This window comes from Tetrao urogallus (assembly GCF_951394365.1).
Source record: "Tetrao urogallus genome assembly, chromosome: 1".
In the NCBI taxonomy this organism is placed as follows: domain Eukaryota; kingdom Metazoa; phylum Chordata; class Aves; order Galliformes; family Phasianidae; genus Tetrao; species Tetrao urogallus.
Genome location: NC_136813.1, coordinates 102603762 through 102619434, shown reverse-complemented (window position 1 = coordinate 102619434; position 15673 = coordinate 102603762). Strand labels below are relative to the sequence as shown.

The 15673-nt window shown below is 43.4% G+C and overlaps 1 protein-coding gene across 1 annotated transcript; it reads right to left on the bottom strand.

Moving 5' to 3' along the window:
- Nucleotides 1-1857: 1857 nt before the first annotated feature.
- POGLUT1 (protein O-glucosyltransferase 1) lies at nt 1858-15199 on the bottom strand (the record flags this gene model as incomplete). Its single annotated transcript, XM_079549417.1, has 11 exons — nt 1858-2014; nt 2655-2711; nt 3217-3384; nt 5995-6053; nt 6840-6939; nt 8001-8060; nt 9612-9733; nt 11759-11894; nt 12347-12490; nt 14245-14335; nt 15115-15199. 11 exons carry the CDS (start codon nt 15197-15199, stop codon nt 1858-1860), a joined length of 1179 nt encoding a protein of 392 aa, XP_079405543.1.
- Between the last annotated feature and the right edge of the window lie 474 nt (nt 15200-15673).

Here is a 15673-nt window from a genome sequence, read left to right as displayed (position 1 = left end):
GGGCAGTGCTGCTGAGGTCTCTGAGTGCGTATGTGTTGCGAGTGTACTTGGAGCTTCTTGACTGTGTTTTCTTCTCTGATCCAAAATGACTACAGAGAAAACTACAAGCTGCTGTTACTGTTCCCTTCCATTAAGGTGCTGCTTCCTAAGACATGACTGAGGCCACTTTGTAAGCGAGGGAGCTCAGCAGAGATGCAGAGGCAACCCCTGAATCCCATGCTGCTGCCACCCCTGCTGTTTCAGCCAGAGGGAGCAGTCTGCTTCTCTGCACTCCAACAGGCTTAGGCACCCAGATGCCAGGAAGGCCAAGACCTGTGTTCTGCTGACAGACAGCCCCTGACACCCAAAGGACACGTCTGGGACAGCGGCTGCTCTGGCCCTGCTCAGGCAGACGTTCTGCAGCACAGAAGGAGCAGTGATCCCAAAGCAAGTGACTCACAGCTGCAGGGGACCAGACAGGTTAGGAAGTACAGCGTAGCTCTGTGCTACTCAAAAACTTGTTTTAATGCAAGGCTTTGACATTACAGTAAGTAGGAGAAACGAAGCCAGTCTGGATGCCAGAGAACACACTGCTTCCTCCCAGGTCTCTCTCAGCTCAGAAAAGATAGAGCGTTTTGGGAATTGTATTCCTTATGAGCTGAGCAGCCTGCAGTTGGCATAAAAACGCTTAGCACAAGCAACCTATGACTGAACTTAAGATGAACAATGTAAGGAGTAGCTGCCTCTGTGTGACTTGAAGGCATTCCCTCAATCAGACTGAGAGAAAGGGAGCCTAACAGCTGGGTGTAAGAAAAGGGAATGCTGAACTGAGCACAGGTGTCACCAGCCTTAAAATGAAAGATTACAGAAGAGGATCAGAGCAGAGAATCTCTGAATATGTAGGAAAAAAATAAAAGAACAGCTCGATCTACCTCTGTGTATATTTTCTCCAAGTTCTTAAGGGTCCCAGGATGTCTGACCAGCAGACTGCTGAGACCTTGATAACACAGCCCCAGTTTTGCGTGGCTGCGCATGGATCCAGCTCATTGCCCCACCGTGGAGGCAGTCTTTATCTCAGCTGCTTGACTGTCCGCTACTCAGGCCAAGCATTATGGCAGTGCTATCATCACCAGCCATTCCCTTGTGAGGTAGGTAATTTACCTGTGCAAGGATAATTTGTCCTTTTAATGGCCCATCAAAGTCTGCCATCCACCTTAAAAACTTGACCTAAACATCACAACTTTAACTCTAAGCTATCTAAAAAGGTTACCTCAAATCCCAGTACCTGCTCCTGTCAGTGAATACCTAATATCCCAAGTGCTATCACACAGATGAGAAAACACTGACCACTGCCAAAAATGGACATGTATCTCCCAGCTGAGCATAGCAAACACTACCTTGCCATGAGTACAGAGAACTTGGCAAAAGGTCCAGTAAAATGAACAGCAAGGCATCTCATTGACTGAATAGGATTTAGGATCATTCTGAGACAGGCAGTAACAAAATCCCAAATGATTGTGGCTCTGGGCAGCCTGGTCTGGTGGTTGGTGACCGTGCACATAGCAGGGGGGTTGAAACTAGATGATCGTTGTGGTCCCTTTCAACCCAGGCCATTCTATGATTCTGCAACAACACTCTTCCAGGCATGAGCATAACCAGCCCAGCAAACAGCCATACTCCAACCTTCAACTTACTGTTCTTATGGCAACAGTAGACCTGGGTCCCAGTGCGTGGGAATAATTTTAAAGTTAGCCTATTGGTGCTCTCTGCAGTTTTAGTGTAAAGAATAATAAATCTGAGAGAACCGGAAAGAAGATACACCCATCTTCAGATTTCCAGAGAGATCAGTTTGAGCTGAAGGGAAAAGCAGAGAAGTCTCTACAGTTCCGTTTTCAACCATTCAGAAGTGATCTCACTGTAGTTCTTCCTCCTTTTCACTTTGTAAGTCAAGGTTTGGGAATATTCTGACAACAGATGCTCCCAGTAGCAAGAGACATCCTCCATCTGCAAGTGTTCAGTGATGAATTGGCGTCCCCTGGAGACACACAAGGCACAGTCAGAACCAATTTCCAGTTCCTACAAGAGTTTTTGGTTTTGTTTCATATGCATATCAACTTTCACTCTTCTGTTTTGTTTTGTTTTTTTTTTCCAAATAAGAAACAACATGCATTGCTCCGTACCGTCTATTTCCATTTCCCAATCTTCACTCACTCTTATGACTCTGACACTTGCACTGCTTTTGTTATCCTCAAGATGGTATTTGTTATCTGGGATAATAAATATCAACTTTTACATATCAGATGCAGCCTAAGCAGCAGTGCTACATGCTGCTTCAGAAGGCAGCTTCTGCTATCCTGGGTATATAATGGTTTTAATGCAGACGTAGCTCCCAGGGGCCAACTCACTTCATACTGAGACAAAAGCTCCTAACATCTGATAGCTTTCAGTGGGGTTCCTGACACAGGTCACATCTGAACCGAAGACCTAAACACATAATCTCCAGGTCCCCCCGTTTGTTATAAGGTCTCTAAAACTCCCGCTGTTATTGCAGAAGGAAAATATACTTTACCCTATTAGTACTAGGCTGGCTTTGATAGGTATACCTCTTCAAAAGCTGCATAAGAAAATGTTTTGGAACAAGAATGCCTGACAAACAGAAAGGACACACAACTTACCTCTCTGCAATTTCCTGTGCTATGTTGTCATTTTCCTTTGCAAACTGCAACAGCTCCCTAAAATGCAGACAAAAAATGTTATGAAACAACTAGCTTAGTGGGGAACTACAACTCAGCTAAACTATTGCAGAGGATGAGATTAAGGATTTAGAGCTGGGCTAAAGATTTGAGATCACAGAAGAATCTTGTCATTCATATTTGTTCCGTATCAGTCCTGGACAGCATGCTGAAACCCAGGAGCTAACACATTTCCAGCCCAGTAATATGTTTTTCTTCCTCTTATCTGTATTTCTGTGCTCACTTCAGAGATATTTAAGTACCTAATGCCTGCAGTGAGGGTGAGACACCTTATGTACCCCAGTGAAACCACATTCTGTAAGAAATACACGCAAATGGTTCTCTGAGTACAATAATAAAGCAAAAAGAACACGACCTCCAAGAGTCTTTGATGCACAGGAGCAGAGGCTCCTCTTCCCAAACAGAGCAGTGCTGCCTTGTGCCATGCCTTGTGCCATGCCTTGTGCCATGCCTTGTCCCACTGGGCATAGCTAGGGTCACACACCTGACATCAGAGAGATCTGATTTGACTGGGATGTAGTGGACCCAGGGCTTCAGCTGTTGATAGAAGAACTCCAACCACTCTTCTCCAACGTGAAAGACGAGTGAACCACACAGGAAGAGGTGTTTCAACCGGAAACTGGCGGCCACTCCCCGGAAATTAAACAGATACCTTTAGAAGGTGAAGAAAAGAGGTTACACCTGGCATTCTGTGAGAAAATACCCAAAGAAACCGGACTCTGAGTACTGATAACACTTTCTCACTGGTCGTAGCACAAGTAAACTGAAGTTGAAGATGCTCTAGGTGAGTTTCTGGCGCTGAACAGAATGTAGGGAGGAAATCTAGGAGGAAGACCTGGCTATGGCAAACCAAATGAGGCTTCACCAACCACTGCCTAGAAGGCATGGAACATCACACCTTGGATGCTATTTCTGTGGCTCTACACTACTGACAAAAGACTGTTCCCATGAGGAGCTTTTCCCGGATTTTACTGTCTTGAAATGAGCTTTTTTGTCCATTGTTCTGCTTTTCTGTATCTATTCAGCCTTTTTTTTCTTTTCTTTTCTTTTTTTATCTTCTGAGATCCTGCTTTAATCTGAAGCTAATTGTTTCACATTAACTTGGGAATGCAACCCTAGGAGGTTAAACAGACTAGCACAAAACAGATGGACTTTGCAGATAACAAAGAATCAACAATCTTGTTTTCAGTATTTTCTGCCAAGTTAGTAAAACGGGCTTGACTGGGGGTGATTTCTCTTAACGAAATGCATCTCAGAGACACGTTTGTTTGTTTGCTTCCTTGTTTTTTCAAACCCACATTTCTCCAATTATATGGAAAGCTGTTTTTCCTGTGGGTAAAACCCCTCAGTACATGGAACTACTCTTTGAAGTCAAACATTTTGGGCTGGGGGAGGGGAGTCCTTTAACATAGCTGTTTTTGGGTGAGATGGGGATATAGCTAAACTTGATTCAGCAGTAAGTGAAAGGAATTTAATCTGAAATTAATTTGCATTCTTTGTATTATCTAAGAGCTCAAGGCAGGGATAAGGAGCACACTGTACTAGGAACTGAACAATGATATTAGATACAGAACAAGAACAGTGGTCTAGAAGTAAGAAAATAACTGTCCAGCTTTAGCCACAGCTCCACCATCTGTGACTATAGCAGAAATGCTAAATCATGTCTTGAAGCAGTGATTGAGCACCTGGTGGGAAGGCAGGGCCAACCAGGGGAACTCAGGTGCAAGCAATGCAGCTGAGTGACTGGAAGGAGTGGAGCCAGGATCCAGCTCTGTCCAGACCTCATTTAAGGGCTGGCAGTGGAGATCCCTACCTACTGGAGATCTTCTAAAGGTAAGTGCTTTTAGTTTCTTTATTTCTGTGTCTGTAGTTTCTGTATTTGGACTTGTTCTCATTTACTATAGCCTAGCTAGAATTGTGCAACTCTGCAATTATTACTGTACTTTCCATCACATTACAGTGACATCAGCTAATTCACTGAGGGCTGCTCTCAGACCTCAGACCATATAGCACCTACATGGAAGCAAGCAGGTGAGACATTCTTGTTGCCCCTACTAGTCCCTGCCTCTCACTGCCTCCAGCTAGAAGCATGGCTTCTGAGTTAGGCAATCTGACTACAACCCCTCTTCTTGTAGCTGCGTCTTTCCACTGACAAACTGAAGTCAGTAACGTAGCTGTCAGTAACAAACTGAAGTCAGTAACGTAGGACTGCTGTAGGGTTAGTCATCCAGAACAGACTCCATAGAGTCTGTGTGCTGCTGCTGATAATGACTATTGATAATGATTGGGGCTGAGACAAAACAGTGAGAGTGTCTTAGCCCATGCTGTATGATGGCTTACAAACCATCAGGAGTTCGGGGAAGTCTATGTGTAACAGAAGGGAGAAATCTGGGCAACAGTTTAGTGAAAAATCAAATGAGACAAGTCAGTCACGTTTGCACAAAAACACACATTCAACCAAATGACCGAGTTCTTAAAAGAGCAGACTTTAGATGGTAGAGTTGCAACTGAAGGATTTTAAACCAAAAGGAAAATCAAAACATCAGACATAAAAATAAATGCAAAATAAGTCTGTATTTTTACACAGAAAGTCACATAAGTATTATACCAAAAACCCCTCCCTAAAGTAGTTAAAACATAAAATCCTCTGTAAATCAAAACCACGTTCTCCAAGACAACACAGAAAGTATGAATCAGTACTATATCTGCTCTATCACACTTTAGGTTCTCTCTTTTAATGTACACATCTAATGGCAACATTTGTCCCAGTAGGCATATGAAGGCACAGTTCCTCAGTTCCTTATGTCTTTAAAAGATAGCAAAGCTATTACTGTAGCACACACATACATGCAGGCACACAACAGTGGAATATACAGGTTGGAACAGAAATAGAAAGGAAAACATCTAGTAAGCCCTACTGACTTAAAAACAAACAAAAAAGAAAAAATGCTCCTCTCCCCTCAAAAAACTAACCAGAAAACATAAAAATAAATGCATTTTCTAACTGTATGCTTATTAGCAGTTTAAGATGTTTCCTAAAAGCACTTTATTTCTCCTGACGTGACAGAGGAAAGCTGGCACTGACAAAGGCCATGCTACACTCCCTAATTTTCAGCTGCTATATGCCTGTTCACAAGCTTCCTTGTCTGTGTGGAGCTGGTTGCTGGATTAGATCTTAAAATGAAAAGAGACAATACACCATGCAAGTAAAGAAAGAAATAACCCATAGCCCTTAAACAACTTTACTCTTCAGAACTCTTACTTGTATTTGCAGTGATCAACCAGTGGAATTTCTTTTGCAGGAGGCTTCCCCAAGGTGTCCTTAAAGAAAACATAAAAAAAAAATCTCTAAGTTTTTTACACTGATTTCAAGTTCATTTTCCTTCTCAATTACAGATAAAGCTGAAGTCACAAACCCCCCCCACCCATACTGCTGAGGAAACTTTCCCCGGTGGGCTTTTAGAAGCATTATGAAGAGCCGAGCCCTTTCAAACAGGAAAAAAGTTACAGTAAATTGCCTGTAAACAAATGCCAAACCAAACACATTAAATGATGAATTTTTAGTTGGCAGCTACAGAACTGAAAACAGCTTGGGACAATGGACTGTGTGAAGCCAAGTGTAACTGGATTAGCCAAGACAGTCTGGAGAGAGCTGGACTGTGCAAAAAGTACGGAACTAAAAAGTTACTAGCAACAGTTATCAGAATGTTATCAGCAGCAAGACAAAGAGATGGAGATAACAGAAAAAGATTTAGAAAGACTGACAGCAATATGCAGGCAGCTTGAGGTTAGAAGGGGAAGAAGTTGGCTAATTTTTCAGGAATGGAAGAGGAGAGAACTGGCATTGATTCATTTTCTTATCTCTGCTGGCTTTCTTGATCAGAAAGCACAGATGGGGGAGGAAAAAAAAAAAAAAGGTTGGCCTGCTGGGCTCTAGGGACTGCTTCCTTTCATCCACCAGAGAGCTGTGGCTATCAGCAGACTTACAAGCGTCCCTCCTGCTACAGGATCACTCGTAACTCCCCAACAAGATGCATCTCAATCATTCAAAGCTTTTGGCTACCCTTTCTGGTCCTCACACTCAGAAGACAGACAACACCCACACACCTTCTCAGATTTCCAAGCCTGGTTTTTGGTGTACTCTGCATCAACGAGTTCTGGGTTTTCTCGGGACAGCAGAATGAGGGGATCCCTTTCGGAGCTCGTCCTGCACAAGAAATGCCACCAATTATTGCCAAAGCATTTCACCCAACGCAACTACCCAAATATGGGACTCAAGACACAGCTTCTTTTTCAGGTTGATCTCAGTATGCCCCCAGAAAGCATCATTAAGTGCCAACCATCTAGTGCATGTCTGTCCGATGGTGGTCCGATATTAGTAGGAGAAAAGATCCAAGGCCTAATTTCTTTCTTTCACTTCTAGTAAATAGTTAATAGTATTATTTAAGCAGTTCCCAGGACAAATCGGTAGAGATGTTGTTTCCTTTGGGCTTTATACTGATGAGTGCCAAATACTTAACTATTTTCTTGAGTGCCAAATACTTAACTATTTTCTAAGTCGGAGAGCTAGGAGATGCTAAACATGTTCAGCCTTGCTCCCTCTCACACCAGTTTAAACCCTTGCTGATGAACAAGGTCAAGACATCAGTCTTAGTTTCAGTTGGGAGGGGATTGCTCGGAGTGTCTGATATGATGTTTTGTTTTAGTTTGAGGAGAAAAACGATGCTGATAACACACTAATGTTTATAGTTGCTGCTGAGCGTTATTATACAGAGCTGTGGCCATTCTGGTTTCTTAGCAAAGAGCTGGGAGAGGATAGAACAAGGACAAATGACCTAACTGGCCAAAGGAATATTCCATACCATATGACATCATGTAGAAGGAGTTTTAAAGGAGGTGGGAGTTCATCTTGCTCTCTTCCACTCACTGGGGGGGCTAGCTGGGCATTTGTTGATGGGTGGTGAGCAACTGCTTGTGCATCACTTGTTATATACATTTATACACATATAAATAGTTGTAGCTATTATCCTTTTCTTTTTTGCTCATTAAGAAAAAAAGCAGCAAATCCATGACAACTTGAGAGCTGAGGAGGGACTTTTTATAAGGATGTATAGCGACAGGATGAGGGGAAATGGCTTTAAACTGGAAGAGGGTAGATTTAGACTAGATATTAGCAAGAAATTCTTTGCTGTGATGGTGGTGAGACACTGGAACAGGTTGCCCAGTAAGGTTGTGGATGCCCACACACTGGAGGCGTGATGAGCTCACCTGGACCCTCGGAAATATCCTTTAGAGATTTTTTTCTTCCACGGCCATTTTTCTGCAGATCTGAAATATTATTTGTACATGGCAATAAATTATTTGATCAATCAATGAAACAATGCTCTCATCAGTTTTCACAGCATGATCTCATTTTATTACTCTTTATTTTTTATGGAAATCATTTTCTTCATAACAGCAGAAAAACCTCTCTGCTAGGTCCAGTGAAAGCTTTTCCAGTGAATACAGTGGTCAAGATAATTTGATGTAGGCTACTTTTCAGAGCACCTTCTGGTGAAAAAAATAAATTATACACAAACAACCTTGTTAAACCTACGCTTTTAAGGATATTAAAATTACCCTAAAATTTTAATCCACTTTTTACATTCTTGCTTTATTTTTCTGTCCTTTATTGACTACAGATAGTGCAAAATGAATAATTTCTGGCCATTGTCATTTCCCATTAAAAAAAAAAAAAAAAAAAGCCTAATATTTTGGATTTAGAACTCCAGGGCTTATACATTTGAAGTGAAACTCACTTGGGGGGAACAAACTGTGTTTTTCAAAATAACTATTCACGTGCTTTATTTTTGCCAAAGCAATAACCTGCCTCTCCCTAGGGAACCCTTTGTTGAACATTTTTGTTGCACCTCAGTCAACATGTGGGCATCCTGATCTCTGACATGACCTGTACAGGTCAAGCTTTATATCTGCTTGTAATCCGGTGACATAAGTGGGGTTCACTGATTAAGCAAGAATAAATAAAAACTTCATTGGATTGTATTAAATTATATTAGGCATCAGCTATGGACTAGTCCCTTTTTCTCAAAATCTTCAGATTCTGAGGGAGGAAACACTGAGCCTAACTGATGCTAACTGATTGGCATCAGGCATGGTTTTTTTCTAGGTATGTTTCTATGCTCATTCGCTGTTACATACTTTGTCACTCTCCAGAGGAAATAGCCCCTTATTCTGCTAACAGTCAAAGATCTTGCCAGAAGAAAGAACTCCTAGTCAGAAATATCTTCTGTCTTGCTGTCTTACTCTCAGCCAAGTGATTATTCTTGCTTTTTGGGAATGATTCCACATTTCTCTACTGCATAATACTCATGTGAAAGCAGACCTAAAGAAGGCTTTCCTTTACCATTCCAGGAGTTTATACAAGCCTTCTAGATCATCCCTGCAGTAAAAACAAACAAACAAACAAAAAAATGTAGGTGGAAAAAAATAAAATTATTTCCATGTATCAAGGAAAATTTCTGCAGGCAAGAAATAACTCCTGCTTTATTGACAAACCTTGTCCCACCGAAAATGATAGCAATCAGGCCCTGATAGCATGAAGAATGTGAATACTTCGTCCTCTGCATTCCTTACGAAAGTGCTGGAAACAGAGCAGTTAATTATAACTTCTATCTACATCATCCAAGGTTTCCATGGAGAATTCTTACACAGCAGTTAGGCTGTATGCATCCAGCTAATGACAAGCAGCAGGACAGATCACCAGCCAACAACCTATGGCTTTGGACTTCACTGTTGCCCTAATGCTGCTCAGAGCTACGTGGCTTTCACTGTGGTTTTTGTTCTCCATTAAGCCTTCCCCTCTTCATTTGCTAAACATACCTTCTGAGGTCTTCTCTCATGAGGTCCCAGCGCCCCAGACCTGTTGGGTAAATTGGCCAAACAGCCGGTCCTCCTTCCCAAAATGTCCAGGCAGGATACATTATATCATTGTATTCAGCTGTCTGAAGAAAAAAGGAGAGTAATATAAGAATAATATTTATTTCAGTTTACTGACTGAGCTCATCAGCAATAATGATCCTTTGGGGAATTCCGAATGCTTTCCCTGTTCTATAAGCATCTACGAGAACTTTGTGGTCACCGTGGCACAGGTGGGGTTCATATGAACACAACTCAACAGAGTAAAGCCAGTGTGTTTCAACATGCATATTTGCTCTGAGTGGGCCACTGGACAAGCTTGAAGACCCTCTCCAACAAAAAGATTTTGAAAAGGCTATGTCTTGCTGCATGCCAACATGAAACTTTTATGTTAGAAAACAACAAAGATCCATGATATAGCTGATCACAGTAAATAACATGACACCTAAGCTCTGTTCAACTTTCTAAAGTCTTCTGTCCATGTGTAGCTACAAGTAAGTTGTACTGATCATAAGCTAAGAGGTATTATTTCCCTGTGATACAAGCACTTGTAAACTATTTGACATTTAAGTTTCCAGCAATTCAATTTATTCCAGCCTTCTCACCGACCGCTTGACAATTCACCACAACAAACATCCAGGTCATGTAAGAATTCCAGTTCCTCATTCCTATCTTAAGGCTTAAATCCTCATTTAATCAGAAGGAAAACGAGCACTTCAGTAAGACTAAATGCTTCCACGAACCCAGACTACAGGCTGCTTCTCTGCACTAATAATAAACTTTCTATCCAAATTATCCACCTGTCACCTGGAGATGCTAGAGAACTTCCATGTCTAGATTCCAGTTAGGAATCTGGCATACATGACGTATGAAAAGAAACTGAGGACAGGGTTTGTTCATGCACAGGAAAAGGAGGCTTGGGGGAATCTAAATGCTGTCTTTTGCGACCTAATAGTAGCACCCAGAGAAGACAGAGGCAGACCCTTCAGAAGTGCACTGAGATAGACTAACTGGAAACAGATTGTTATTACAAATAAAGAAATTCCATTTTAATAGTGGGAAACGTTTTTTCATTCTGATACAGAGCATGTGCCCAGAGGTACTGCTGACATCCTGTTCCTGAAAATGCTCAGAACTGGACAGGACACAACAACAAACCAAGCGCTTGAATGTTAGTGCTTGCAATGCTGCATTGAAATTCTAAAGATAGTTTTAGGATGCCTGGGGACTAGGCAAAGGTTATGGATCATATTAGAGTTCAGACTGTTTAAGCTGAAGACCTGGGTTTAGGGTAATTTAGCAGAAACAGAACAGGGTCTGACCAAGCAAGAACAAATGATTTATTGCTTCTTTTTGCATCTTATGGTCTGCTGGGCTTCAGCCAAGTATGGGGCCATGATCTGGACTGTAGAATTTGGGCATACTGGGGATACACTAAAACACAGCAAGATTGCCTAAAGTTAGAGTTGTAAGGATATTTTGTTGGCAAAGATGAGGCACTACCCTACAATCAGATTTAACAATGGAGAAGCAAGAAAACATATAGGAGGGCTTTCCAGTGTGGGAAGAGTGAACCAGAAAGCAAATGTCTGTGAGTCTGTCTGCCTCTGTGTGTGTGTATGTTTGGAAATGGAAAGAAGAATCCACAGGAAAGGGGTTCACAGGTGACAGCATTAATACAGAAAAAAAAAAGAATATGAAACACTTATCTGTGGTCCAAAAACAGAACTGAAATATTCATATCGACTTAGCTGGCTGATAATGAAAAATCCTTAACAGTGCTGACAAGCTATGGCTACAATTTTAACAGAGGCATTGTAGTAAATCACAGTGATGTTGGCACATATCCCGTCCAGCTGCGCGTCATTCCACTGTGGTAGATGTACTTTTTTTGACCTGAAAGAGGAGCTAATGAGGGGAAAAGCTGTTCTATTAAATAAATCTGCAAGTCTGTCTACTAGAAAACTGGGAGCAGAAAGAAGCATAAAGAATAAAAAAGAACAATTTTGACACACAGGAAATCTGCGGGGAACCATCCTCAAAAATACGTTACCAAGAGAAAAGAGGACATGCATGTTTCAGAAATGCTCTGCTTTTAAAGGTGTGCATACCTTACTGAAGGAGAAGACTGGGATAATGGGTTTCATCCACTTGGGGACCTGGGGGTAGTCTCTCACATTAATCACCATTTCCATGTCAGGGAGGCGGTTGATGATCTCATGAATGAAATGCTCAACTCCACTGCATCTGTGGAGAAATGACACATCTCACAAAGAGCCATAAGGAGAAGGAAGAATCCTTGAGTGTCTTGCAGGTATCTCTGTGCATCTCAGGAGCAGTAGAAACAGAAAGCCTGAGCCATACCACAGTGCAGGCTGGAACTGCCCATAGCAGCCTTTAAGGTCCAGTACAGTACAGACACATGTGTAGCAACACATCCTGTTAAACCTGACTTGATCTGCATCTTTCTCTGGGATCCCACAGTCAACTAGCACTCTTATACAGAAGTGCAACAATGACACATCTTGCCTACATTCAGTCCTCAGACATAATTTCCTAGGCTCCTGTCCTGATAAGGAATCGAGACCTTGAAAAGACATACCATTATGCTCAGTGACTTGCAACTTGGCAGGGTTGGAAGCACTGGAAGTATTCTCATGTCCCAGGTACGGAGACAGGATCTTCTGCGTGGCTCTTACCTTGCAGGGAACATGCAGTCATGTTCACGGTACAGCTTGTTCTTAATGATTTGGTAGTGCGTCCCGAGCTTCCGGCTCACCATGTCTGATATTGCCTCTTTGGAAATGCCACTTCGAAAAGGAGCCAGGTCCTGTTTCCAGACACTGAAACAAAACAATTAGCCATCATTAGGTACATCAGGGGGATGCTGCACATTAAGTTACTGCAGCGTTCGTGAGAGGTTTCTAGTTTCAAGCTCTATGTGGCTTCCAGTTCTGCTACACATGGCAGAACAGGATTCGACTTAAGTCACTTGAAACAGCCACTACTCTGAGACTCCAAAGTCCCAACTTTGCTCTATGATGATCTATGTGCTGTTTGCCTGAACAGAAAGCACTGGACTTTCAAACTAAATCAATGTGATTCACTGTAGTCATTCTTCCAAAAACCAAACAGGCCTTAAAGACCCTGACAGGTTATGGACAAATGCTGAAAGCCTTTCAGTTCACTTAAATTTTAGAGTTCTGAAGCTTGTGTTCTGGATTTCCAACAATGATGGGCCACACCAAAGCCAAATTCCTCACTAAATGTTATGCACTTACATTAAAAAAAAGAAAGCAATAGTCTAGTCACAAGGATTACTGGGTAATGCTGCATACAAAGAAAGCTAGTCCAGGAGAACAAGCCTATGTAGAGTGTATTCTGTGATATCTGCATGTCATTGGTGAGCTCCTAGAGTGCACTATGAAAATATAAACCTAACCAATATGTCAAAATACAGACACAGAATGCAGTTTATATACAGCCTAAAGGCCCCCACATCCAACTGCTTGGAGCAGCTAACAATTGCTCTCAGACTGTAACAGCCAAGCAGAGTTCCCCTCTACTTTTTAGTAGGACAATGCATCAATGGCTTGGTTTAATGCAACACTGCACAGACCCATCTGAAAGGCTTGAATCAAACAGGAGGGTGATCAAACACTGGCAAAGACTGCCCAGAGAGGTTGTGGGGTCTCTGGTCTGATTAGACCTGTCCTGTCTGTTTGCTCCAGGTGGCCCCGCTGGAACAGGGAGGTTGGACTTCCTGATCTCAAAAGGTCCCCTCCTACTTCAATGATTCTGTTATTCTGTATCAGACAGAAAAATGTAACCTACATAAAGAATTGTTACAGGCCTACAAAGTATATAAGCAGGGATGAAATGTAACAAGCTGGAGAACAGGAAAAAAGTTGAAGAGTTTTATAGTGCTTGGCCACCCAGACAGTGTAAATTTGACACAAGTAGAATCTGTTATCTAAGGAAAAGGATTGACTTTCACTGCTCTGCTGCACATTTGCATATCTCCAGATCAGCTATCAAAATGAACAGAATTTCTTAGTGTCATACAGTGTAAGTACTGTATTATCTTTCTGGATTCTTTAGTAATGCCTGTCACTGTAGAACACAAGTGTTCCCTAGCAAGTACCACACAACATCATGCCAAATGAATATGTGATCTGTAATGATCCTTAAACTATTTTAAAATATTTTGCAAGCACTTATTTCCTTCAATTTTATAAGTCCATCAGAAAAACCTGTTAACATTGTACCAGAGAGAGACTGCAGAGTGAATTTCTAATACAGAAATATCACCAGCTGTGTATGGAATTATTGTGTGATTATGTATGAGATGCTGATTCAGTTTATGTTGTTCAGTGACAGAGGACTACAAGGATGGTGGTCAATCTGCGGGTGGACACAACTTGTGCTGAAACTATGGAAGTTTCACACAAAGCCATTAACAAACTCCTTCTCGTATGGCTGCAGATGTGCTACATTAGAGCCCAAATATTCTACAACTAACTCCTATCCATCAGTGCGATAAGTGCTGCGATCATGGCCATAATCCTGTCCAGTAAAAAGGAAACCAATCTCTTACCTTTGGTGGCAGCTACAATTCTCCTTTACACATGGCTTATAGACTTCTACAGCTCTGTTAATTTGATCAGTTACTGTTTTCCACTTGGCATCTAAAATACACAGAAAAGGCAAAGGGGTTAATTTGTTGAACAACCAGAGCAACCAGCAGAAGCTGAGCAGCACTTCTGCTCCAGCTGGCAGCCGGGCAATAGCAAGGCACCATGATCCTGGGGCACACTTCAGCCCGCACAGCTGAACTAGAGTGTGCCTGACACTGCCCCTGCCCCTGCTGGTGGAGTCCTGACCCTTCAGCCCACTGACACTGCCTGCTGAACAGTGACATCCGTTCCTTTAGCACTGCCTTGCTGCCTGCAGGCTGTGTAACCAAACTGGGCTCCCTGAGTGCACATTAGAGAACCACAACTGTTGTGTTTGAGGTAGCTGCATCCCGTAACTACAAGGAACTGCTGGACTTTCCCCTGATCTCTGAAATGACTTTCTTGCTACAGTTAAGTGATGAAGGCAGAGAGAAAGAACAAATTCCAGTTTTCCCCAGCTGACAGATGGGAGGCATTCACATCGCTACCTCTGTACGCGCGAGGGGATGCGCTGGCAGTGAGGAGATGACATCCTTCACCGGAGCACGCTGCCCACCGCCAACAGAGGGAAGGGGAGGGAAGGCCGGGGACCCAGCGGTGCCCACCGCCGGGCCACCAGATGCGGGTTGAGGGGGCGCTGGGACTGGCAGCCCCTCCCTATAAAAGGCAACCGTGGAGAGCCGGCCCCTTCCCTGCCTTCAGGGCGCGTGCTGCTCCCTACCACCCGTATGCACCGGCGGCTGCATCCCCAGCCCGGCCGCACCAGGCCACGACTCGCTTCCCTCTCTCACCTGCTGGCCCCCCCGCCGCCGCTCCCGAAGGCCATACGGCAGCGGCGGCCACCACCGTCCACAGCGCCAGCGCCGCCCGCCCCATGCCGCTGCCTGCGCTCCCCGCCGCCGGGGGGCGGTGACTCCCTAAGCAAAGATGGCGGCGGCCGCCGGCCCCATAAACATGGCAGCGGGAAGCGAGGGCTGCGTGCTGCGGCGCGGCTTGATGGGAGCTGTAGTTCCCGCCGCACCTTTAAAAAGGCTGGGCATAGGCAGACGCTGTCCTGCGTGATCATTTGATTGCTGCTTCTTTTCAAGGTAGAGTGTGGAAAAGCCTGACTGCTTTTCGTGTGGTCTGTGTATAAAGATGTGATCTTTAAGCTGTCGTTCTTAGTCCAGATCTGCTTTTGCTGCTCTTGGATCTGAGGGAAAGGTGCTGTGGCCTCGCGGTCGTTGGGAGGAGCCATTACATTTAGAGACATGGACCTGTTGGATTGCGTTCAGAGGAGAGACACAAAAAGGATCCCGGGAATGGAAGCCCTCCCCTACGAGGACAGGCTGAGAGAGCTGGGGCTGTTCA